Genomic DNA, 23,993 nt, shown 5'->3' with positions numbered 1-23,993 from the left:
ATTCAAGGATGTGATGGCTACCTGTGCCACGAAATTATCCTTCCTTTTTGTAGAAATATTGCGGAAAGTTGACAGGCCCTAAGTGCTGTTTTAGCACACAAGGATGATGGGATCAGAGCATGTTTCTCGTCCTACCTTCCACCTCCTCCTCATGTTTCCGCAGTTCCCAGAACAGTGAAGTTGCTTTAAGACCTTAGGTTTGATGCTTTGCAGCAGTATCCTCCCATCCATAGGCACTCAATTCTTGAGTACGAAAACCTTACCTTAAATAAGCCATCGATCTCGAGGATTGTGATCCTCATCGTGCTCTTCCTCATAGTTGGAAGACTATGAGGACTGTTATTGCCGACGGATAATATCGTCTACATTCTCACATTTTTCACATCAGATTATTCGAAGACATCGCTTAGTAAGGGCTGCACCAGACGACAACCACATGTCTCTGTGTCTTCTCTTTCCTTTTGTCACCCTCCTTACATCAGAAGAAAAGAAATCTACTCGAATGAACAGTTTAGTTCGACTCTCGAGGCATCATACAGTCTGCAAAGACGGAGGAGGCGATGAACAGGGGGGCCTGTTTCATGCACGATCGAGAACCTTCACTGACACCTGACGTTTTCGCACATCAAAAAGAAAGGCACTAAAGCTGTGAAGTCTATCGATGCAGCGATGAGCGTGCGCAAAGTATAGCTTGTCTGAGTAAAGCCAAGTTTCAATGGTGTTAGTGAGGAAGTCCACAAAGGCTCTTTGCCTCCTTTTCCTCGAGACGAGCGAGATCTCCATGGATCAAGAAAGGAACGAAGTGTGGTCACATGCATCACAGCTCCCATTAGAGGTGGATATTGCTAAACAATTGGTAATGTGGCCACAGATCTGTACTGTACGACAAAGATGACAAGCCCTCCGCCACTAATGCCTTTTGGGTGGATTTGGCTTTGGCTTGGTCTCACCTACCAGAATGACATGTTAAACTGTGAACTACAGATAACTCATTGGTGGTGCCAAACCCACTCATAAGATCGCACCTCCTTTCCGACATTGCCAACTCTCAGAGTTGGAGATTGTAATGTCATACACAGATGTGGCCTTTCTTTCATCGAGGAGATCCCACAAGCTTTACTATGGGATGGAGACTGCAATATTCAAAGTCCAGATCAGACCATGATGCCAGTGCAAGAATGAGTTGCAGCAATTAGAGCAAGAGACATGCATGCCTGTCCAAGCACTTGACAAGCCAAAAGGAAAGTACCGAAGAGTTGATGGCCATTTCAAATGGCATATAGCACGTAAGCAAACACATGCAACAGTCCATTCCCAAGTGTAGTGGGTGCAAGACTAACACTGACAAGGGTACGTACAGAACGAAGATCTAATTAAAAGGAGAAGTCAATCTTATCAGAGGAGAATCATTGCAAGGTTGACGAGATTTGGGATGGAAAATATGAAGTCCGACTTGAGTGCGTTTCATGGTGGATAGATAGATTTGCTTCAGAAGCGTCGGGAGAGAGAGAGAGAGATCTCGAATCAATTCATCATCACCATCATCATCATCGTGGTCACGATGTGCTGACCAACAACTGAGTTGCAGAAGAATTCAATTGGGTAAAGCAACCTGAAAAGAAAGAACTTGTAGTCCAAAAAGAAGAATCTTTGGGGTGGCGAACAAGAGTCGCCTGTGCTTATCTGCTTTTGCTGCGCCACCCCACCCAATAGCCCAACAACAAAAAAGAAGATCTGATGTTTTTTATAGTATGGAGATGGAGATCTTGTTCAGGTGAGCATACAAAGTCTTCGTGGTGGAAGATTTGAGATAATTGCGTGGCTGCTGTGGAAGTCAAAGACATTAACTTTGATGTTGAGCTCAACCTATCACATAATCAACACTACTGGAATTATAGATGGAATGTTATGAACAATATCAATGATGAATAGTTTCTATTGAGACATCCGTTGGATAATTAATAGATCTCATGTTTGAGTCCACTTCATGTATGCTTATAATAATTTTCATGTAATTAAATAAAAAGATAAATCAACTATGTATAAGTTTCAAGTAATTCGGACTACTAGGCCGATTTAAATGAGAAAATATCTCATATAAATTTTGGCTATTTGGACCATTAAAATAGACGATCAAATTTACAAAGAATTAGAAAGGTCCCGTTGAATTTATAAAAGTAGTATATATTATTTTTTTTACTCGAAAGAAATAAAACTAACAAACATAAAAACTTTTTTAATTGATACCAATAAATATAGATGATAGGGCACAATTTACCGGTATGCCCTTTGATAGCATATCATAGCCACAACGGTATCGAAGTAAAATTTATAAGTCGATGTGGCTGACCACATCAACGGTTCAGATAATACGATCATCCTCCTAACCTATGTAGGGCCATACAAGCGGTGCGTCACGTATAAAGTTACCCCGAAAGGTTCGCAATGACATCGTCGAGTACAGAGCCCCCCTGGAATGCTCGGGATGGTGCCGCTCAAGGACGATCCACACACGTTGACCGGAACGGTGTCATTGAGTACAGAGCCGCCCCGAAATGATTGGGACGATGTCGCTTTGGGACAATCAGTACACGTCAACCGTCGTCTGCGCACAGAAGCATGGGTCAATCGCTTAAGGGGTTGACGATCATTAACATATATGGTACGATTAACCCCCATGTGCAGATATAAAAGCCCACCACATGACCAACGCCATGGGGAAAAAACTCACTCTTATTCCATTCAATGCTAACTTGAGTTTTGAAAGGGTCGATTTGAAAAATCCTCATCTCAACCTCGACTTGTGTACAGGGGATGATGATGAGGAGGCCCACATTAAGACTCTTAGCTTATGGCTCAACCCGATCGAACACGCAATCCTACCCCTCGAGTCTCCATATGGGCGATCTTGTACATTCAGGATCGAACTAAACCATGTTGACTCCTCGACTACAATGTAAAGGTTTACCAACCAGTAGATACTTTATATAATAACAAATTATATACATTCTAAACCGAACAAAACAAAAAATAATTTTTTAGATTATTAAAAAATGAAATCAAATGCATACATTAATATTTATTCCAAATAATAAAATAATAAACAAAAATTATGACTATGGATTTTTATCAAAAATAATAAAATATATTCAAACATCAAACCATTTATTACATAATTTTTATTTAGTAAACAGATATGTCAACTCAAAAATGTATCATTTATTTGGAGAAAAACATGTTAAAGCATATAAATGGTAGTTATATAAACATTTGAAACAATATATGAGACAAAACACAAATCTTAGTTTTATATAGATTTAGCATTTTACTATTAAAATTTAGCATAATAAGCTTTTTGCATCTCATGTAATAATGCAAAAATCACTCTTAGATTCAAAGCAATAGACCCATGAAAAAAAAAAAAGAAATTGTTTCTAGAAATTTTCTTTGCCTTGGCATAAAATTCATATTATAACTTACGAACATTGGGAGGATAAGTGCATTAATTACTTTGCTTACAATTTCTAAAGCATTGGCAGTGGCAAGATCCATGGTGTCATCTCATCATAAATCAATCATGGGCCGAGTCCAGATCTGTTCATGGGAAATCCTGGTTGGGCCAAATCAACCTGCAGTGCCGATCCAATCTTATCGGAAACGTGTCTTAGGCACATAAATGGATCCCTCGATTATTTGGAACATATAAATTGTTCATAACTATATATATTTCTTCTTCTAATATTTTTAATATTTCATTAATTAACACTAAATCGATTGGAAATAAAATATAAATTGTAAGGTAATTTCTGTAATTTTTGGAAATAAATAAGGATTTGTTTTAGGTGTATGTTCGTGTGAGAAAGATATGGCAATGAAGCAGCTGTTGCCTGTCTCTCCTAAGTCAAATCCAACAACACATGTAACTGATACGAACGAACCATTTCTTTTTCTTCGCATCTCCCACTCTCCTTTCTCGTGCAGTGCAAAAGCCTTCCGCACAAAGCAAATGACTCTCTGCTACTGCGCATTGGTTCAGTGAATGCGCTCACTCTTTCTCTCTCTCCGCACTATCACTGCCGTCTTTTTAAGCTCCCCCTTCTCTGCTGTGTTTCGCCCTCTCTCTTTGGGAGAAAAAGAGCATGTATGAGGAGGGACAGAGCATAAACGGTGAGGAAAGGTTCTATTGCAAGTAGTAGCAATACAACGATAGCAACAGTTATTTAAGGGTCGATTTTTCCTCTGGCTCTCCCAACTATGGAATCCTTCAGCCTGCTCAAGTACTGGCGCGGCGGCGGCGGCGGCGGCCGAACCACCATCGCCGACGCCATTCGCTTTTCCACCGACACCCCCGACACCGTCGTCCTCCGCCCTTCCTCGGTGACCACAGATGACGACGGCGACGATGACGGGGGCCCCTTCTTCGACCTCGAGTTCACCGCCCTCCCCATTGATGACGGCGACGTCGAAGAGGGGGAGTTCAACTTCGAGCTATGCTCGGTCGGCAGCGGCAACGCCCGGGCCAGAGGAGGAGAAGGCGATGATCGCGTAATCGAAAGCCTCTCCCCTCCCGACGACTATTTCTTTAAGGGAAAGCTCGCGCCTTTGGAGCCCACTTCTATCGTGATCACCGCCTCCGAGCCCGACAACAAATCCCAGTTTCCAACCGTTTCCCTCCTCAAATCCGCCACCAAGTTCCGCATTTTCTTGCTCCGCCTCCGCAAGCCCAAATCCACAGCGGCCGCGGTGGCGAATGCTTCCCCGAAGCAGCAACCTCAGGGGGAGCGTCAAAGCAGGTTCTTCGTCAAGTTTAAGGTGGACGAGGTGCCCATAATCTCGCTCTTCACACGGGACAACAGCTCCCGGAACACTTCCTCCTGCGGTCGAACGGCGAAGCCACAAGCGGAGGACAGCTCGGCGGCCACGACGGACGAGAAGAGGTTCGCCAGGGAAGTCGTCCAGAAGTACCTCAACATGATCAAGCCGTTATACGTCAAGGTTTCGAGGTGGCACGTCGAGAGGCTAAGGCTCCCCAGCGAGCTTGCGCCGGCTAAGGCACCGCCGCAGGAAGCGGCGGCAATCGGAGGGGGAGCCAAGGGATTCCCGGCTGGGCTGAGGGTGGTGGGGAAGCGGCTGGGTAAAAGCCGGTCGGCGTCGGAGGCCGTTGCCGCGGTACGTTCGCCGCTTCCGCAGCGGCGTGACGACTCTCTCCGGGAGCTGCAGGACGGGATCCAGAGCGCCATCGCGCACTGCAAGCGATCGTTCACCACCTCCGACCAAGGTACATAAGCCACCCCCATCCGGTGTCTGGTCACCATCCGCGTCTTTTGCTACCGAACTACCAGTTTGTCCTCCTCAGCTCATGCGCTCACTGCCATCGCAGGGCCCGAGTCACCGTTGGTCAGATCGAAGAGCGACCCGATCCAGGCAACGGGCAACCAGAATTGAGTCGCGTTCCGTGCGTATCTCTCACGGAAAACAAGCCTCTTAGCAAAGGCTTTGTAAATTACAACTTCATATGAACTTTAGTTAAGACTTGAGTCCCCATTTGTGCTGCTACTGAGAGAAGATTACAGAGATTAAGAAGGAGAATGAAATGATGATTGGATGGAGAGATTGACGGGAGTTGAAGAAAGCAATGATGAACGGCGAGACGACTGAATGCGAAGGAAGAGAAGGTAAAGATTCCCCTGACATTGGGAATGCCGCGACACAATTTGCCAATCTCGTGACGCAACGCAGTATGGGAAAGCAGGGATACGCAATAGCCATAGCCTTTCCCTGCGTATCGTTGTAGGCTTTTTCAGGTGCCCTAGGAATCCGGCACCTTTTGACAAGCTTTCGGCAATGGCGAGCAGCCACCATGACCCAGAAGACGCAGAGAAAGAATGGACCTAAGACGCATGAAGATTTGAGCAAGTCTTCTGTGCAGGAAAAAGGAAGGAACCAGCGCTCACCATCTCTCTCTCTCTCTATCTTTCACCCTTTCTCTTCTCTTTGTCCCTCTGGCCGATGCAAGATGTATGGAGTTGGGGGTGATTTGAGAAGGTGTATCTTCTTGCTCTATCAATCTGCAATTTGGTTTCGAATGGTGTAACTGTTCAGCAACGCATGCTGGTGTATCTCTGGAGAAGAAGAGTACAGTAGTGGAACAGTTCTGTTCCTTACAGACTCTCGAGAGTTGGTTCCTGGTCACATCATCACCTTCTCCATGAAGGAGGAGAAGAACAATCGGTCATCTCTGTTCTTTCTCGAGTTCCTGGAGCGGGGAGAGTGAGCTCGCATTCCCATGCTTTGCCATTGTCTTCCACCCAAAACGACTCGTGCTGTTTCTGCAACAAGCTTCAGCCAGTCGACGAAGTATAGATTGGCAATAGAAAACAACGAAGGAGATCTGACACGGGAAAGGCTTTGAATGGGAGCACATGGTGGCACTGCCGTCTCCATCTTCACACTGCAGCAAGCTCAAATAGTTTAGAGCAGGCATTGGCGGCCTTCAGCATCACAACGATCTCTCATCCTATAAAATAAGCTCTTATGTCTTATGCTTATTTCTTGATCATGCTATGTGCTCCGCACAATTCCCACATAATCTATCAAGAATCTTAAAGCAGGGCGTGCTGCTTACGCAACAAGCCTCAATCGAGTCATCGTCTTCTTCTTTTTTTCGTTGTATTCCTCTAAAAATCGTCAGCCACCAAAGTTCATGAACCGACAAACTTCTCTTGCACCGGTGACATGAACCAACAATGTTCTCCAAGAACGTTACTCGATTCCCCCAACGAGTTGAAGGTTCATGAACTTTGCTTCGATGGAGACAGTGACTACAATGCATCAGAGACTTGTGCATCAAATGGCAGACACTCGAGGTGAAGCTTGGGGACAAAACCAATGCATGGCTTCTTTCGTGGCGCGGGGAGAGAACACTCGGAGATTGCAAAGACAAGAAGATGCACCTCTTCTTGACAGTTCAACGTGTTGGGAAGCGGACATTCCCTGTTTCCAAGCCTGGTGACGTGCTTCTTTTATGTTCCAAAGGTGACTCTGACTGCCTCCTCCTCCTCTGGTCTGCAAATAAACCACAATTATTTTCGATCTTTCAGTGACGAGATGCACTTATTCCTGAGAGTTTTTAGTGTTGGAGAGACGATGGTCGTCGTTTACATGCCATAATTATGTGTTCGTTTCGTATTCCAAAGATAATACATTTGCTTACTGCACTTCTTTCAGTGACATGGCCATGATATATTTCATTAAATCTTACAGATTAAGAACGTTTTGGAGCAATCTAACTACTCCCAGATTAAGAATGCACCTTTAATACATCCAAAATCGACTATGTCTCCTTTGTTTGTAGAATCCTTTTTGAGTCTCTCTCTATCTTTTCTGGTTTTGCTTAAGCTTAGTTGAGTCATCTCATCTCCTTTGTTTCCATATCTCGGCAAATTGAGTGAACAGAGTTCTTTGATAGATCATCGAAGGACTCTTTCTGATGAAAGGGAGAGAAAATAATGTTCAAAGTCAACTCCATAACAGTATGGGGGGTACTCCAATTATCAGCCCAACCCCTCGACTCTGTTCTTCCACAGAAGATTCATTCCTATCTCGCACTGCTACAGCAACAAGAAGAAGAGGAACTGACGGTCATAGCCGAACTTTCTGATTACAGTTCTGACCCACGATCGACTGGTTGGCCACCGCCATGGTGATGCTGCAGTTCATCATCACGTCCACGTGGTGCTTGAACACGCCCAAGACCCTCACCCTCCCGCCCACCTTGGTCGCCGTCGTCACCGCGATGCTCCCCGCCGCCAGGTCGTCGAACAGGTTGGCGTCGCCCAAGATCCTGTCGGCCATCACGTCCACCGTTACGTTGATGCGGAAGGTGCGGCGCGCCCGGGCGGTGCCGGGCGGCCCGTAGGCGACGCCCATCTCGCGCGCGCGGTAGTAGATGGCGGTGGTGCTGGCGCCGAACCGGACACTGGCGGCGTTGGGGTTCTTGACGGAGACGTCGGCGACCACGGTCATGTTGATGGCGAAGAGCTGGGAGGAGGAGGAGGAGGGCGCGCCGAAGTTGACGGCAAGCTTCTCGATTGTGACGCTGTTCATGGTCATGACGGGCTCCTTGACCTTGAAGACGGTGAGGGCGAGGACGACGATGACGATGGCGATGATGATGAGGATGGCGGCGCAGGAACCACCGCAGATGAGGCAGCGGCCTTGGAGGCGGCTTCGGCGGCGTGTCATGGAGGCGGCCGGGAGTTCCTCGTCGTTGTCGGGGCGTTTGGTGCCGACGGCTAAGGGGGTTGCCTGCTCTGTGTCTGTGCTCATGGCGGAAGAGAGACAGAGAGAGAGAAGGGTACGGAGGTTGACGACAAGAAGCGATGTGCTAACACTACATCTCCATGCCTGCTTTATGAAGCTGTTGGTAGTCGTGACTAAATCGGAAGACTAATTGCGAGTCTTCGATCAGAAGTCAGCCCGACTCGAGTTTGCTCGGCAATTAGAAACAGTTGCCGATCGATCGAACGGGTACGGTCCAGATTGACTTGAGTTTGCATCAAGATTGATAGAGTTCAGTCGACAATTGAGATGAGCCGAGTTGACCAAGGTAGCTCGTTGGGACGCATCTGCACGCACAACACATGGGTTGTGAAAGCGAGCTCTCCGTGGCCGCCTGAGGGGACCGTCGCGTCCTCCAACCCGAAGAAGTGGCGTTTCTGACCAGAAATCTAAGTTGGCAGGGGTCGGAGACTTGAAGGAGGACGATGACGTTGATGCGGTTGGAAATAGAGGATGATAGCATGACTCCAATTTTGTAGTATCAGCTTTGTTCTCTTCGTAGGCAGTGATGCAGTGGTATTCCCTTTCTCTTGTTTCTGTTCTCGCTGGATGAACTGACCAACACGCAATTCCTACTTGTGTGGGAGTTAAGCGATGACGATGATAACGAAACATAGCTTCTTTTCTGTTCCTCCTAAAGGAAAAGACGATGTGCAATTCATATCCATGAATGACTATTCCTTTGTACAGTGTGACTAATGGAGGAAAACGAGAGAGAGAGAGAGAAAGGGTATATGCGACGTTCCAACAAAGAAAAATTAGCACACAAAAATGAAAACATTAAATCCAGACATGACGTGAAATGAATATATCACCCAATCAATCTTCCAATTTGAACAGATGAGAGATGGAAGGAAAACAATGCCGATTTCCAGAAAACGCATACCCAAAAAAGAGCCCAAAGGCCCAAAAACACGAACTCGAACCACTGAGTTTACGAACCCATCTCACGCAGCACCACATCCTCCGTCGTAACTTAATTCGTATCGAAAGTCGCGCCTGGAAGCGACGCACTCGAGCGATAACCAACCTTTGGACTCGCCGCACCACCTTGTTTCTTCGCCTTCCTCCCTTTCGCTCCCTCTGCTGTACCCGCTCCTCGTCCGGCCGTCGGAAATAGTGAGTCTCTCTGCCTCTTCTTTATAACTTCGGCGTCAGACAACGGGCTCCTCCGACGGCGGTCTCTCCTCAGCGGTCTTTCCACCTACCCTTCCGCCACCGGGCTGAGGCGCGTTTGTCTTCCTCCGGCCGGCGGCCGCAGCTACAGAGGAAGTATATAGTGTGTGAAGAAAGATAAATCCACTCGATCATTTGGAAAGGTTGATCTCTTTTCTGGAATCGTGTTGTACACTCGGCCAGACTTTTTGAAGACGGACAAGTGACGGCCGTATCCTCCCTCAGATCGGTTGGAAACTTGTAGGCTCATCATTCCATATTCTGTGCAAATACAGATGCGCATTCGATGGGGCGCTCTTGTCCTAGCGAAGCGGGCGGTCTCTTCCTCACCTCAACTCAGTCGGAGACTAAAGCAAACAGGTGATAGGCATTTCTCTTCTCTTGCCTTCTCAGCGAAAGATTCATTTTTTCTTGCCTCCATCTATCTAGTGCTGGATTTTTTTATCGATCTTCGTTACGCTTGAGCAGAGAATGAAATCGTTCGGATGTTCAAGCTTCCGAGCCTTGAAAATGGCGGCATGAACTCGCTGACGGTCCGGGATCGTCAACGCCTAGGCCGTCCGTTGGATGAGAGGTTCTTGAGAATATTGAAGATCTTTAAATGGGGGCCGGATGCGGAGAAGGCCTTGGAGGTGCTGATGCTGCGGGTTGATCACCGGCTAGTCCTTGAAGTCCTGAAAACTGATGTCGAGATCGGTGTGAAGATGCAATTCTTTCACTGGGCCAGCAAAAGGAAGAATTTTGAGCACAATGCAGCAACGTACATGGCCTTGATTCGCTGCTTGGATGAAGAGGGATTGTTTGGCGAGATGTGGAGAACTATACAAGAGATGGTGAGAAGCCCTTGCATAATCATGCCGGTTGAGCTTTCGGAGATCATTCGCATCCTTGGTAGGGTGAAGATGGTGAATAAGGCATGCTCGATCTTTTATCAGATAAAGATTCGCAAGTGTGAGCCGAATTCTCATGCCTATAACAGCATGATCATCATGTTGATGCAAGAAGGCCACCATGAGAAGGTGCATGAGCTTTACAATGAGATGTGCAATCAGGGCAACTGTCTTCCTGACACGGTGACTTACAATGCGCTGATTATGGCATTCTGCAAGCTAGGTCGTGAGGATTCGGCTTTTAGGTTGCTCGAGGAGATGAAAGAAAACAAGTTGCAACCTACTACAAAGATCTATACTACCTTGATGGAAATGTGTTTCAAGTCGGGGAATGTGGAAAAGGCAATGAATCTGTTGCAAGATATGAGGGATCAGTGTTGTGTGCCAAATGTTTTCACTTACACGGAGTTGATAAAGGGCCTTGGGAAAGCTGGAAGAACAGAAGAGGCTTATGAATTTTTTCTTCAAATGCAAAGAGAAGGTTGTAAGCCGGACATAGTCCTAATGAATAATCTCGTGAACATCTTGGGCAAGGCTGGGCGATTGGATGATGTTGTTAAGCTGTTTGAGGAAATGGAAAGTTTGCACTGTGTCCCTAATGTGGTTACGTACAATACTGTCATCAAGGCCCATTTTGATTCCAAGGCACGCGTGTCTGAAGCTGCTTCTTGGTTGGAGAAAATGAAGGAAAAAGGAATCGAACCCAGTGCATTTACTTACTCAATTCTTATCGATGGGTTTTGCAAAACAAATCGAGTGGAGAAAGCCTTGATGCTTCTTGAGGAGATGGATGAGAAGGGCTTTCCTCCGTGCCCAGCAGCCTACTGTAGCTTGATTGATGCTCTTGGGAAAGCAAAACGTTATGATGCAGCAACTGAATTATTTCAGGAACTAAAAGAGAACTGTGGTTCTTCCACCTCTAGAGTCTATGCCGTGATAATCAAGCATTTCGGTAAGTGTGGCCGTCTGAATGATGCGGTAGCACTTTTTGAGGAAATGAAACAACTAGGGTGTGTCCCTGATGTCTATGCCTACAATGCCCTCATGTCTGGTATGGTAAGGATGGGAATGATGGATGAAGCACAGTCGATGCTTCGAGCAATGCAAGAGCAGGGTTGCGTTCCAGATATAAATTCTCTCAATATCATTTTGAATGGCGTGGCAAAGTCAGGTGGACCAATACGTGCCATGGAGATGCTCTCAAACATGAAACAGTCCAGTTTCAAGCCAGATGCTGTGTCATACAACACAGTTCTCGGTGCTCTTAGCCATGCTGGAATGTTTGAGGAGGCCGCTAAACTGATGAAAGAAATGAACTCGATGGGGTTTAAGTACGATCTAATTACATACTCATCAATACTCGAGGCAATTGGAAAAGTCGATGATGTATCTGCTAATTCAGTTAGCTAAAGACCGTGTACGATTCTCCTTCATCTTTTCTCCGGCTTTAGCTTATATATATAGCTGGTTTCACCAAACTCTTGCTTTGTTCTGGTAAGTATCATTACTGATAAAAGAAATGCTTTACAATTGTTTCAGCTAATTAATCCATAAAACTTCTCCGAAACTACCGTGATCGTGGTGCTTGATGAGTTATCCAGTAATTTGCTAATGCATGTTTCTTATCTGGGCTTGTTGTTAATTTAGCAGCAGAATTAGCTACAAATTTTTCTTCGGACATTGTTTTGTTTTTTTGTTCTCATAATGAGGTTAATACAGTCTACAAGAACAAATGTGTCTGTAGTAAGGATACCTACCGTACATGATTTATTGGAAAAGCCTCGTAGTAAGTTGAAAATGCATTTTCATTAGAATTATTAGCACCGCAGATTCTAGATTTTCGGAAAAGTTTTAAAAAATTCTGTCATCTTCGGTCTTTTATTTCAAAAAGAAGAACTAAAACACAGTATAAGAACTAGACTACTATGATGTGAAAAATACAATCACTAAGGAAGCCAACTGATACATTGAATCCATTTTTGTTTCAAGAACAACCAGCTAACCTCAAGAGAATAAAACACAAAAAGATCAAAAAAAAGAAAAAGAAAAATTGAGACAATACCTTGCTGCAAAAGCAAATGCAATTACATGTCTGGGCTATTCTACCATCTCAAAGAACAACTAGCAGCCTCATGTCACCAAAGCCATCGGATTTTTTTCTAACTAAATCTTTATTATAGTTTTTTTTAATAGAGTTATAATGCTTTAATACAATAATAAAAAAATATAAATTTATTTAAAAACATTATAACCACATATTATTATTATTATCATCATTATTATTATTATTATTATTATTTATAATAAATAAACATAAGTACCATAAGGTTTTCTAAAATATAAATATTAATTTAATATTAAGTGAAAAAAATGAGGATTTATCATCCTTTATTATGAAACACAGTAAAATGATCTTAAATTTCATCCAAAATCATTCGAAAACTCTCAGATTAATCATTTTGTGAAACTTCAAAATTTATGATTTAATTAGTAATTAAGATAGATGGTGATTTATGATAACTAAACTTTGGCTATAATATTTTTGAATGGACTATTTTTAGAAACTAAACTAAGATACTGTAACTTGATTCGATCCGATGAAGTAAGATATTGTGCCTTTACTCATAAATACTCTTAGCTGATCCCTCGATTTGGTTGTTTGTGTTTCCATGGGAAAAGATTATTTTTTTATAGGAATGCATTTTGGATATTTGAAAAAGGTATGAACTCTTCTTAGGCATCATGAAAATAGTAGGTGCTGTTCCAAATGTAAATTGTTTTCTCGCGAAATCAACTAAAGAACATGATAGATATAATAATAAGAGAGTGAATATAAAAGATTTTTTTTCCACTTTCATCTTATGATATGACAAATATTCTTAGGAAAAATCAAATATGTTTTATTTAAAATAAAAAAGATATTAAAGATATCTTAATTTTTAAGATTCAATTGGTTTAATTAAAGACTTGGGGAAAGTTTCCCGGTATCATATTGTGAGTGACAAGTAATGATAGACCTTATTTAGAGAAGCATATGTGATATCCTTCTTTTGGCTTCAAAGAAATACTGACTGTTTCAACAACACTAATATTTCCTGCAAAGTGACCGTCATTTCTAACATAGATCATCGACCACAGGCAAACAAAGAGGTGAAGAAGCTCAGAAAAGTATCACAGCTCAAGGCAAAGATCATTCTTAAATGAACCGATCGAAGATTATGAACACCATAACAATAGTTCTTATTTATTGAAGAACATGAGAGAACCTCTATGGTCCAATGTAAGTCCAACTGAATCAATCTGCTTTCATTCTACTACATTATTTATGCATCAAATCAGACGACAGGAGTTAGAAGGGGCTTGTTCATCACATGCGCTTCCAGGTTTCCAAGGACCAAATCAGCCATTGCATTGCGAGTTTCATTCGTTCCACTTCCCACATGGGGCACCAGAACCACATTCTCCATGCCAAACAGCTCCTCCGGCACATCAGGCTCATGCTCGAACACATCGAGGCCAGCCCCTCCGAGGCGACCCTCGCGCAACGCGGTCACGAGCTCAGGCTCATCCACATGCGGACCTCGCCCGATGTTCACAAGCACACCCTTTGGGCCCAAGGCATCAAGAACCTCGCGGTTGACGATATGATAGGTCTCTTCAGTTAGTGAGCATGCCACAACAAGCACATGGCAATTAGCAGCCAAGTCAACAAGATTAGAGTAGTACTTGTAATTGGTATTCGGCTTCTCTGATCTTGAGTAGTAGCTGATAGGGCAACCAAAGGCTTCCGCTCTCTTGGCAATGGCTAAGCCAATCCTACCAAGCCCAATGATACCAATTGTTTTACCGCTGAACTGCAAACAAAAAGCAAAGTGAGATGTCAAATTCTTACATTAGAAGTTACTGGAAATATGCCCGAGAAAAATGCACCACAAAAGCATGGATAGACAAGAAACTCTACTATTTTTATCTTTCAATTTCAGGTCTTGTAAGTGAAATACATGTCAATCTGAAAACCACAAAAGCTTTCAACTGGATTTATTCCAAGTCACCTCCCACTTTTTGACATAACCTAATCCAACTCACCAAGATAAACAACTTCATTGGAAATAGAAATGAAAATACCATAAAAAATTATAAGTAACCATCTGCATGGAGTCCATGGAAACCATACGCACTTTAACTTTCTATATAAAATGGTTTAAAATGCATTTATGAGACCACAATACCCAAAATATTTGAGCAAGAAACATAGCAAACAAATTGATATGGAAGAGAAGAAAATCGAGTATGGAAAGTGAGGACCAAGGAATGATCATGTTTCAGAGGGCCCAAAGAGGGTAGACTTAATACAGGCATAAAGATGGAGGAACTTCTTGATGCTGTGAAAGAAACAAAAATCTCTTGACAGACCAAGCCAAGACCCTTTGAACAGACCAACAGAAAGTGGTTTACATGGGTATCTGTTTGGAATATAGTTGTTTATTCTATGGTGTATGTGGTGGACCGTTTTGTTCCAATTCTAAATGATGGTTTTACAAATCATCAGAATATCAAATTCTAAATGTATGTAACAGATCATTTCTGCTTATGATGAAAAGAGAAGATAAACATCTTAAAACTAAAAAGATCAGTTATAAAATTAGAAATTTTAAATAGCTGAAAATGATAGTGAAGCAACTCTTGAAGAAGGCATATTCCATGTTTTCATTCCTGTAAAATTGTGCCTAATCATAACCTCATAATGAAAAATAGCAGCAAAATGACAGGTTAACTTATGATGCCAAAGTTACACCTGATGAAAGTGCAACAAACATGAGTTCACAGAAGCAGTTATTTGACTCATGTGAGCCAATGATCTCTCTCTCTCTCTCTCTCTCTCTCTCTCTCTCTCTCTCTCTTCTTTTGCAACTATTAAAAGATTAAAAAATAATTTAAATATATGTTACTGAGGTCATTTTTGAAATTAATTAATTATTGCTTTATAAGAATGTTAATGCCTTAACGTTTACCATTTTGTAATGAGTTGTTATGATGGTGAACATGTTGACAGAAAGAAGTCTGAAAGGAGATCATATGGAACAACTATCCCAGCACAAATAAATCAGACATGTTAAAGAGGAAGATATCAGTTGTGGCCACTATAATCTGTTATAATGGTTGGAAGGAACGTGTCAACCAAAGGCAACACACGGGATTCTAAGATCTTCAAATATAAATACTCCACAATTCAAGCTTCTGCCATTGAGAAAGTGGATAAAAGATTGACTGTGTATAGAAATAGTGCTAAATGCAAACTGCATCTACAATCAAGGACTCAAATCCACCAATGCATCCCGAGATGATAAAAAATGAAATGAATGATACTTTGTGCCTTTACATTGTCCTCATTAACAAGATATCGCTAAGAATCTCAAAGAACTTGAAAAAATATTCACCAACGTCACAATGCCATGTACAAATTGGATTCCTTGATTTAGAGGTTATTCCAACAAGCTATCTCATTGAGATGAGTCCTAAATAAGATCTCATAGAGATTGTCTTTTATACACAAATCGATGATACACATTATATGACATTGTTATAAAATCTTGGAAAAATCTATCCAATTGTGAATCTTTGATGAGAATACTTAATTTCAGAACAATAACATTCCTCATGCTATATAATGTTCCACACGACTTTGTGATGCAACAGAAGTTTGGAAATAATTGCCCAATTTTAAAAGTTTGACAATGAAAATAAAAATGAAATCAACCAATGTAAAGAGATGGAAAAGGTATATACCAGATGTGAAAAGTCCAAAGTAGCTCTTATACTATATACTCCCATCAATAGACATACAAAGGACAAGATACACCTCTATGGTCTCAAATGCCTAGAAACAAATAGGGGCTTTTCATAACTGCAATATGTTTAAATCACGTGATCTCAACCCTCCCACAGACCGGGCTACTGCAACTCCAATAGCTAACATATTTCTTTAGAGTTTTAGGGACACCAAGGTTTGGAGAGCTGTATACATGAATACTTATACAGACTGCAAAGAGGTTTTGGTAATTAGTACGCTATCATACAATAACTGGTTCACACCTTAAAACTTCTGTACAGTGAAAAAAACATTATCTAAAGAGCTCTCTGTGTGGAACACAATATGACGCTATCAATAATTAAAACTTCTGTCCGCAAGGTTCAGAATCAATACCTCAAATATCAGATTTCTCATGTGGAAATACAAAAAAAAATTAATAAATCAAACTTAAACATAACCGGTACAAGCGACACCTAGTTTGATCTGAAGGACTTGAACTTGATCGAACAAATTGACTTTTAGGCCTTTAATCAAGTGTGGCTTTATCAGCATGTCCAATCCAAAACAGCAACATGCATAGATAACATAATCATATCAAGTTTGCAAGTAACTAGATGTCACAGGCCCTTGCGAAAGATAAAAGGCATCCTCAAACATGTTATTGCTGGTTTGAGTGACATCCCTTAACGACTTGGAACGGACTTAAATATACATCATCCATTTCTACACCATCTGATCCTAAACCTATAGTTCGAAAGGCATGAACAAATGGCAGCAAGGCATTCTATCAAACATGTTATAGACTGAAAGAAGGAGAAGACAAAACCAAAACATCTCCTGGTCATCTGAAGCATTACCCTAACAAGAACATATTAGATATCGCGAGTAATTAATAAGATAAAGCGACTAATGATCTAAAGTAATATTCTACCAACGGGCAAATTACCAACAGGCAAAGCATTTCTCAGAATTCATCACAAGACAAAATTTTTTGTGTAATTATTACGAAACGACGGCAAGAGGAGGAGATGCATCTGACCCTGGTGGTGAGCTTGTAATCCCCCTTGGACAACCAGGCCCCGCTCCGGACGTACCGATCGGCCTGGCAAAGGCGGCGCAGGACGGCGATGGCTAGCCCGATGGCGAGGTCGGCGACGTCCTCGGTGAGGACGTCGGGCGTATTGGTGACCCGGATGCCCCGCTCCCGGCACTTGGCGAGGTCGACCTTGTCGAGGCCAACGCTGAAGCAGGCAACGATCTCGAGCCGGGGGAGGGCGTCGATGGTGTCCGCGTCAGCGCCAGCTTTGGAGTTGCCGACGACCGCCCGAATGGCGGCGGCGTTGGCACGGATGAAGCCCTCGCGGCGCTCGGGAGGCGATTCCCAGAGACGGAAGACCTTGTAGCGGCGGGCGAGCTCGCTCTCGAGGTAAGCGTTCATAGGGACAGGGAGGAGGACGCCCAGGGACTCCATCCGCCGCGGCTGCCGCCCGTAATCCTAACAGAGTGAGTGGGGATCAAGAGAGGTAGGTCAACGACAAGCACTAAAAAGCTCGTCTTTTTATTGGTTTCTTCGTATCAGGTGTTTTTACACATCTATCCTTTCATATTAGGAAATAACAGGGCTTTTTTAGTAAATGACAAAACCCAATAAACCCTCGACCCCTTTTGCGCGTCATCCTCTCAATTTAGTCACCGTAACCCGTCGCCGGCCGGCCGGCCGCCCTCCCCTCTTCTGTATACCATACCCCACCCAGTGTACGTAATCCTAAACGACGGTGACTGCGGTCTCCTTCCACACGCCGACAAAGAAAGCTGGTGCGTGCGCTCTACCCCTTCCTTCCTCGAAGCTTCCTTCACGGCGTAACGACAGAATCATCCATCGAGCTGTCGTCAACCATCAGCGAGCATGTTTTTGTTTTTGTTTTGTTTTGTTTTGTTTTGGGAGCAATAATATCAAATGCTAAACATAATATTGCTATCTACAAATGTGGGAAAGGGCTGCTGGTCACAATTTGGTTAATGTTGCATTAGCTTGATTGGGGCTATCATATCTTAATAAGGTGGATACAGTCATAGTCGCTCCATATATATATATAATAATTGGTGATTAATAATAACAGATAAAAAGAGTCAGCATATTATGGTGTACAACTGAATTCGCATTGTGTTATTGGAATTAGACAAAAAGAAGCATCGTAAACTCAAGTGATCTTAACCAACGTATTGTCATTCATCCTTCATCCAAGTGAATTATCAATTAATCCAGTGAAGATTTACTAGGTAATCCAAAATCTAAACAAGATTTAGTGAAGAATCTAGTAGACTAGAGATATCCCTGATCACAAGTCATCATCATTGGAGGCTAAACAACATAGATTTTTAGGGACAACATCTAAATATATTTTGTTCTATATTTTTCTTGGGCTCAATGAGACAACGGAAAGAAAGAACAGGAGGATCATATTCGGCGCATTTCCCGGGAAATTTGCACGCCACAGGCAACCGACTGCTATTGTTGCCACCCGTCGTTCCATCCCTTCCCTCCCAAAACTAATAATGACAAGAATAATAATGATGAACAAACACTGTCCTCCCAATCTTGGTTCTTCTTCTTCTTCTTGTTCTCCTCGAATCAACATGCACCCCACGTTTGATCCCCTCAAAAAAAGAAAGCAGGAACTTCTCCTTTTCCCCTCCTCCTCCTCCTCCTCTGCTTCTCAACTGCTACATACCATAGCAGAAAGGAGAGGCTAAATAACCCACCCGACTTCCTCAGCACTTCCTCCTCATCAGGAAGTTGGGCCTCCTCCTCCTCGTTCTCCCATCCACATCCACTCGATTCTCTCACCCTGAGCATCATTCCCCGGCAACAAAGCTCTCACCTTGCCGTTGCCTTGCGTCTCTTCCTTGCCTCTCAATCTCATCTCAAGCTGTCAAGTTGCCACCTTTGACGTCGGTTCCATCTCCGACTTTTCTCTCTCTCGATCCCCCCAAGTCATCAAGTTCACACCTTTGCGTTCCACCATTACTCCGCACTAAATTCCATTCGGAAAGAAAGCTTCTTGGCCCCAGCTCTTCCTCTCGGAGATTTGCTACGCGCTTCTCGCGCACTCTGCAGTCGAAGTTTGTATCACTGAGTCGAATGATGGTTCGGTTTCTCAGGCGGGGGCACAGCCTTAACAAGCCGGAGCAAGGCGAGGAGATGTTTCATACGGCAGCAGAGGGTAGCACAGTCTTCTATAGCCAGGGACGGGGAGAGGGCCGCTCACTCGAAAGGCAGCAGATTGGCTGCGCACTCGATCGGTCGTCCGACAGAGCTCCAAAGTCCCGCTTGGGCAGGGAAAGCGGCTGCCGTGACGGGCCACCTTCAGGTGAATGACAATATTCCCACATGAAAACGTTCATTAGCTATGTCAAGGAATATGAAATCTTGCGGCTAATACGTCTGCTTAGAGAAGCAAAAACATGAATGTAGAAGAAAGTCTGGCTACAGTTACAGAGTATGATTGAGATGCTAAGCTTTGACACATTTGGCACCAAGAGATTCTACATATTTAATAATACGTTTGCTGAGGAATCAATCTCGCTTGACACATTCCTCTAATCATTGGTTTCCGGTGCAGATATGGACCAAATGAAGGAAAAGTTTGCAAAGCTGCTTTTAGGTGAAGACATGTCGGGCGGTGGAACAGGCGTCACATCAGCTCTTGCTCTGTCCAATGCCATCACCAATCTTGCTGGTATAGTTCCTTTCCCCAGTTCGCTGAATCGAAGCAATTCTACTAATTAACCATGCAATGAAATGTTACCGATTGGTATCTTTGATGAAAAGCTCTCATGATTCTTTCATTAGCATGATAGATCTCGATTGAGGTCAAATTTTTGACTTATTTTAACCGTAGAGCTTATATTTTTCGGCAAACTATCATCGAGGCAGAGGAGCCAAGGAAACCGCTTCATTTTCTTCTTTCGAGAGGTTTCTTTCTCGCATAGACTCTATCTGCCACTTGATGATTGAAATCCAACTCAGGGACTGATTACACGACTTTTGAATGATCGAAAGCCGATCTTTTGATCCTTCTGTTTCTTGATTAATGCAGCTTCTGTATTCAGCGAGCAACGGCGCCTCGAACCCATGGCAGCCGAAAGGAAAACGAGGTGGAGGAAAGAAATCGATTGGCTTCTATCTGTCACCGATCATATCGTAGAATTTGTTCCTTCTCGTCAAACCTCAAAGGATGGATCCAACATGGAGGTCATATAAGCACTGCCTCCTTTTCTTTTCTTTTTTGTCCAACACCTTTCTTTCAGAACATGCAAAAATTAGTATTTCCATGGAAACAATTTTGCCTCACAGATCATGGTAACTCAGCAACGCAGAGATCTTCAAATGAACATCCCCGCACTGCGAAAGCTCGATGCAATGCTCATCGTAAGACCGTCCACCCATGTTCTCGAAGACAACCTAAAGCCAAAGTTTGTCCACCTATTGACACTGTCGTCTTCCCTTTCTTACGATGTCTCAGGGCTATCTTGACAACTTCAAAGGCCACAGTGAGTTCTGGTACGTGTCGAAGGATGCTGATGAGTCCGAGAAGGGAAATGCTAAGAGAAGTGATGACAAATGGTGGCTTCCGATCGTGAAAGTTCCTCCAAATGGGCTTTCTGAGGTTTCCAGAAAATGGTTGCAATTTCAGAAAGAGTCTGTCAACCAAGTTCTCAAGGCAGCTATGGCCATTAATGCTCAGGTTTTAATGGAAATGGAAGTCCCCGAGGCCTACATTGAATCCCTACCAAAGGTAGACACTTCCATCAGTGTCATTTGAGACTGAATGTGACATCTGGTCATCGGTAGATGCTTGAATCTGTTTTTCCTCTAATAGTCTATGATTTCCAACTTTCGATCCAACACATTCCTTTTTCTCTGTTTTTTGATATCATACATATATCTCGATCTTACTAATGATTCGAAGATTTTCCTGATTTCCAAGAAAACCTGTTGGGTCATTTGATGTTCTACCGTATGGTGTTGAGTTGGATGCTTCTAAATGCATCACAGAACGGGAGAGCAAGTCTCGGGGATGCAATCTACCGGTGCATAACCGATGATGCCTTCGACCCTGACCAATTCCTGGAATCCATGGATCTGTCGACGGAGCACAAGGTCCTCGATCTCAAAAACCGAATCGAGGCATCGATCATCATTTGGATGCGAAAGATGCACAACAAGGATACTAAATCATCCTGGGGCTCAGCGGTCAGCATGGAGAAGAGGGAGCAGTTTGAAGAGAGAGCCGAGACCATCTTACACCTCATCAAGCAGAGATTCCCTGGAATTCCTCAATCGGCTCTCGACACGAGCAAGATCCAATACACCAAAGTAAGTACTCAAACTTGCATCAAGCCCGATCTTTTGCTTCTCCTTCATCATGTCCCCAAGTGTTTTGATCTTTGCGCAGGATGTCGGGCAGTCGATCCTAGAAAGCTACTCGAGGATCTTAGAGAGCTTGGCTTTCGCTGTGATGTCGCAAATCGAAGATGTCCTTCGTGCTGACTCTCTCACACAAGACCCGTCCCATGCGAAATCGGGTAGAAGGCAATCGTTGACCGACTCAGAAGTTGGACCGGTGAAGAAATTGGATCCGAAAGAAGAGATGGAGAAGCTCAAGGAAGCACCTAATTCGATGACACTATCGGATTTCATGGGATGGCATTTTGATCCCGACTCCGAGGCAGAAAAGAAGAACTCAGAAAGCTTAGAGGACGGCGCCAAGATAAAGAAACCTCCTAATATCGTCACGACCAAGAAATTCTCGTATATTGAAAAGCTCGAGAACTTGCGAAGCCCAACAGCTCGCCATTAAAAGACCTGTAGAGAGCATAGGGAGAGGAAAGTGAAACTGATAGGGAGGGGAGTCAGCTTGGAACCGAGAGTGTAAATAGTTCAGGGGCATGTTAGATCCTTGATAGCTTCTACCGTTAAGCTAATCTTTCATCCCTCTTTGTAGATGGGGAGGTGCTACTCTCATGGCTCAACCTCAGCTTGTGTCGATCACCTGATGTGCTCGTTAGGTAGTGATAACAGTCTCTTTCCAAACTACATGCATTCTGTGAACCACAATGTCCGAGAACAATGAAGATGGAAACATTAGCATGTGGTTTGTCTCTGATTCGTTCATTACACACGGACAAATCATTCCGAGGATGCCATCAAAGATAGATTGAGATCATAATGCTCAAAATAAACATATCCAGATCGTTTGCCATGAGTCTTGCTTATCTATTGTATTGCTTTGGTGCACGTAAATGTCCATTACATACGATTTCATGCTTGTGCAAATATGTCAGGCATGCATGGAGTGTGAGGTGGCACCACACTACCAAGTGGAAGAAGGCCTGCAAGGCACTAAAACAGTTCATATGGAGTTGGAAACCACCATGCTCTCGTTCCCTCTTTTATCTTCTTTACCATGATTGCACCATCAAGGACCTACATCTCACTTGCAGAAATGTTTCAGGTGTCTGCACCTGCCATCAGAGTTCTTGCACCAGATGCTGTCATGCTTGTAACATAGGAACATGGTCCTCGTCCGAGAATAAAAGTCATATCAGAAATGGAGGTACATGTATCCTCCACTTTCTGTGTTGCTGTGAAGCTAGTGTGTTTCATGATGATACTGCATACTTGTATGGTATTTTCCTTTTTCTTTCAGGGATTCGAACTGGCAATTACTACCAATGTTTCTCTCCAGTGTTGCCTCACTGGGGACATTTCGGATTCAAGGTTGTTTTCAGGAGCTGCTATCTAGTTTGAGAGCCTCCACCAACACGATTGCCATGAGTGGCTGAGCTCTCTCGGCTGTATACGGACTGCCATCATTATCTTTCTTACACTCCATTGTGTGGATGCTGCCTGCCACATTAGCAGCAACCAAAGGTTTAAGTCTCGACAGTGATTGGGTATCCTATTACTGGGGCTCGGTACAAAAGTTACGTAGAAGCCTGGTGGTTGGAAACCAGATGGTCTTCACGCTTCTCTTCAGCAGCTGTCGATTCTTTTCGGTGCCTCAAGTCGAAACCCTAATGAGTGCACAGGCCATCTCGAGGAAGACAATGGGGAGGCCTACCACCATTTCTCTTCCTTTGAAGTCATAGTGGCGTGATGGTGCGGCCATGTCTTGAGACCACCCAACTTTCAGAGGCCATGCATGGTTCAACAATGGTGCAAATGCGTGCGATGCTTCTCCACCCAGATTGCAGAATCCTACATCTGCATGGGATCTACTGTGTCATACCACTCACATCGTTACCGCCCAACACCGGGTTTCTCTCTTTCTTGGGGTTTGATTCCGAGTTCTCTACCAGGATGTCATTGTTGCTGGTTATGCTGGCAACGCCATAGTGGAGAGGTTCTTGGGGGCCACCTTCTCCCTCGAGCCATGGCAGGAACAGTGGAAAGGAGAAAAGAAATCCCTCCTCCTCAGTGCCAAAGGAAAGCCCACCGAGAGTTGGTATGTGCTCCAATTTGACCCTGGAACTAAAACAAGGCCAGGTCGAGGTGGACATGCAATCACTATGTTACATAAACCACCTACAGAAAAGGTTGCCTTCCACCCTACTGTTCACCATAGGTTGGTCCTCCATGGTGATCAAGTATTCCAAAGCTTCCGTCGACAGTGCTGGTGAACATTTGTCACCTACCGGTAAGCAACATTTGTTGGCCACTCTGGTGGATATCCTGCATGATCGACGATGGAGCACAATGGAATCATTGA

At 43.7% G+C, this 23,993-nt stretch overlaps 5 protein-coding genes across 6 annotated transcripts; 3 read left to right on the top strand and 2 right to left on the bottom strand.

Moving 5' to 3' along the window:
- Positions 1 to 3,948: 3,948 nt before the first annotated feature.
- LOC103977027 (probable membrane-associated kinase regulator 2) lies at positions 3,949 to 5,530 on the top strand. The gene is made up of 2 exons (XM_009392419.3): positions 3,949 to 5,278; positions 5,381 to 5,530. Exons 1-2 carry the CDS (start codon positions 4,255 to 4,257, stop codon positions 5,443 to 5,445), a joined length of 1,089 nt encoding a protein of 362 aa, XP_009390694.2. The 5' UTR covers positions 3,949 to 4,254; the 3' UTR covers positions 5,446 to 5,530.
- A 1,976-nt stretch (positions 5,531 to 7,506) lies between these two features.
- Positions 7,507 to 8,413, bottom strand: LOC103977372 (uncharacterized). Its single transcript, XM_009392864.3, has one exon. The coding sequence runs from the start codon at positions 8,326 to 8,328 to the stop codon at positions 7,642 to 7,644; it is 687 nt and encodes a 228-aa protein (XP_009391139.2). The 5' UTR covers positions 8,329 to 8,413; the 3' UTR covers positions 7,507 to 7,641.
- A 961-nt stretch (positions 8,414 to 9,374) lies between these two features.
- Positions 9,375 to 11,884, top strand: LOC135606860 (pentatricopeptide repeat-containing protein At3g16010-like). Of its 2 annotated transcripts, none has more exons than XM_065098192.1 (3): positions 9,375 to 9,659; positions 9,792 to 9,876; positions 9,985 to 11,884. In XM_065098192.1, exons 2-3 carry the CDS (start codon positions 9,792 to 9,794, stop codon positions 11,814 to 11,816), a joined length of 1,917 nt encoding a protein of 638 aa, XP_064954264.1. In that variant the 5' UTR covers positions 9,375 to 9,659; the 3' UTR covers positions 11,817 to 11,884. The 2 variants fall into 2 exon arrangements, with proteins under 2 accessions (XP_064954264.1, XP_064954263.1); XM_065098191.1 differs by having other exon boundaries at positions 9,742 to 9,876.
- Positions 11,885 to 13,622: 1,738 nt separating this feature from the next.
- LOC135606861 (hydroxyphenylpyruvate reductase-like) lies at positions 13,623 to 17,760 on the bottom strand. The gene is made up of 2 exons (XM_065098194.1): positions 17,258 to 17,760; positions 13,623 to 14,260 (listed from the first exon to the last, which is right to left on the bottom strand). Exons 1-2 carry the CDS (start codon positions 17,687 to 17,689, stop codon positions 13,742 to 13,744), a joined length of 951 nt encoding a protein of 316 aa, XP_064954266.1. The 5' UTR covers positions 17,690 to 17,760; the 3' UTR covers positions 13,623 to 13,741.
- A 1,225-nt stretch (positions 17,761 to 18,985) lies between these two features.
- On the top strand, positions 18,986 to 22,318 carry LOC103977028 (rho guanine nucleotide exchange factor 8-like). Its single transcript, XM_009392421.3, has 7 exons — positions 18,986 to 19,589; positions 19,842 to 19,958; positions 20,319 to 20,473; positions 20,576 to 20,650; positions 20,745 to 21,017; positions 21,278 to 21,598; positions 21,678 to 22,318. The coding sequence occupies exons 1-7, from the start codon at positions 19,361 to 19,363 to the stop codon at positions 22,080 to 22,082; spliced, it is 1,575 nt and encodes a 524-aa protein (XP_009390696.3). The 5' UTR covers positions 18,986 to 19,360; the 3' UTR covers positions 22,083 to 22,318.
- The last annotated feature ends 1,675 nt before the right edge of the window (positions 22,319 to 23,993 follow it).

Source organism: Musa acuminata, chromosome BXJ2-3 (genome assembly GCF_036884655.1).
Source record: "Musa acuminata AAA Group cultivar baxijiao chromosome BXJ2-3, Cavendish_Baxijiao_AAA, whole genome shotgun sequence".
NCBI lineage: Eukaryota > Viridiplantae > Streptophyta > Magnoliopsida > Zingiberales > Musaceae > Musa > Musa acuminata.
Note: the sequence above shows the minus strand (reverse complement) of the source record. Positions and strands in the feature narration are given on the sequence as shown.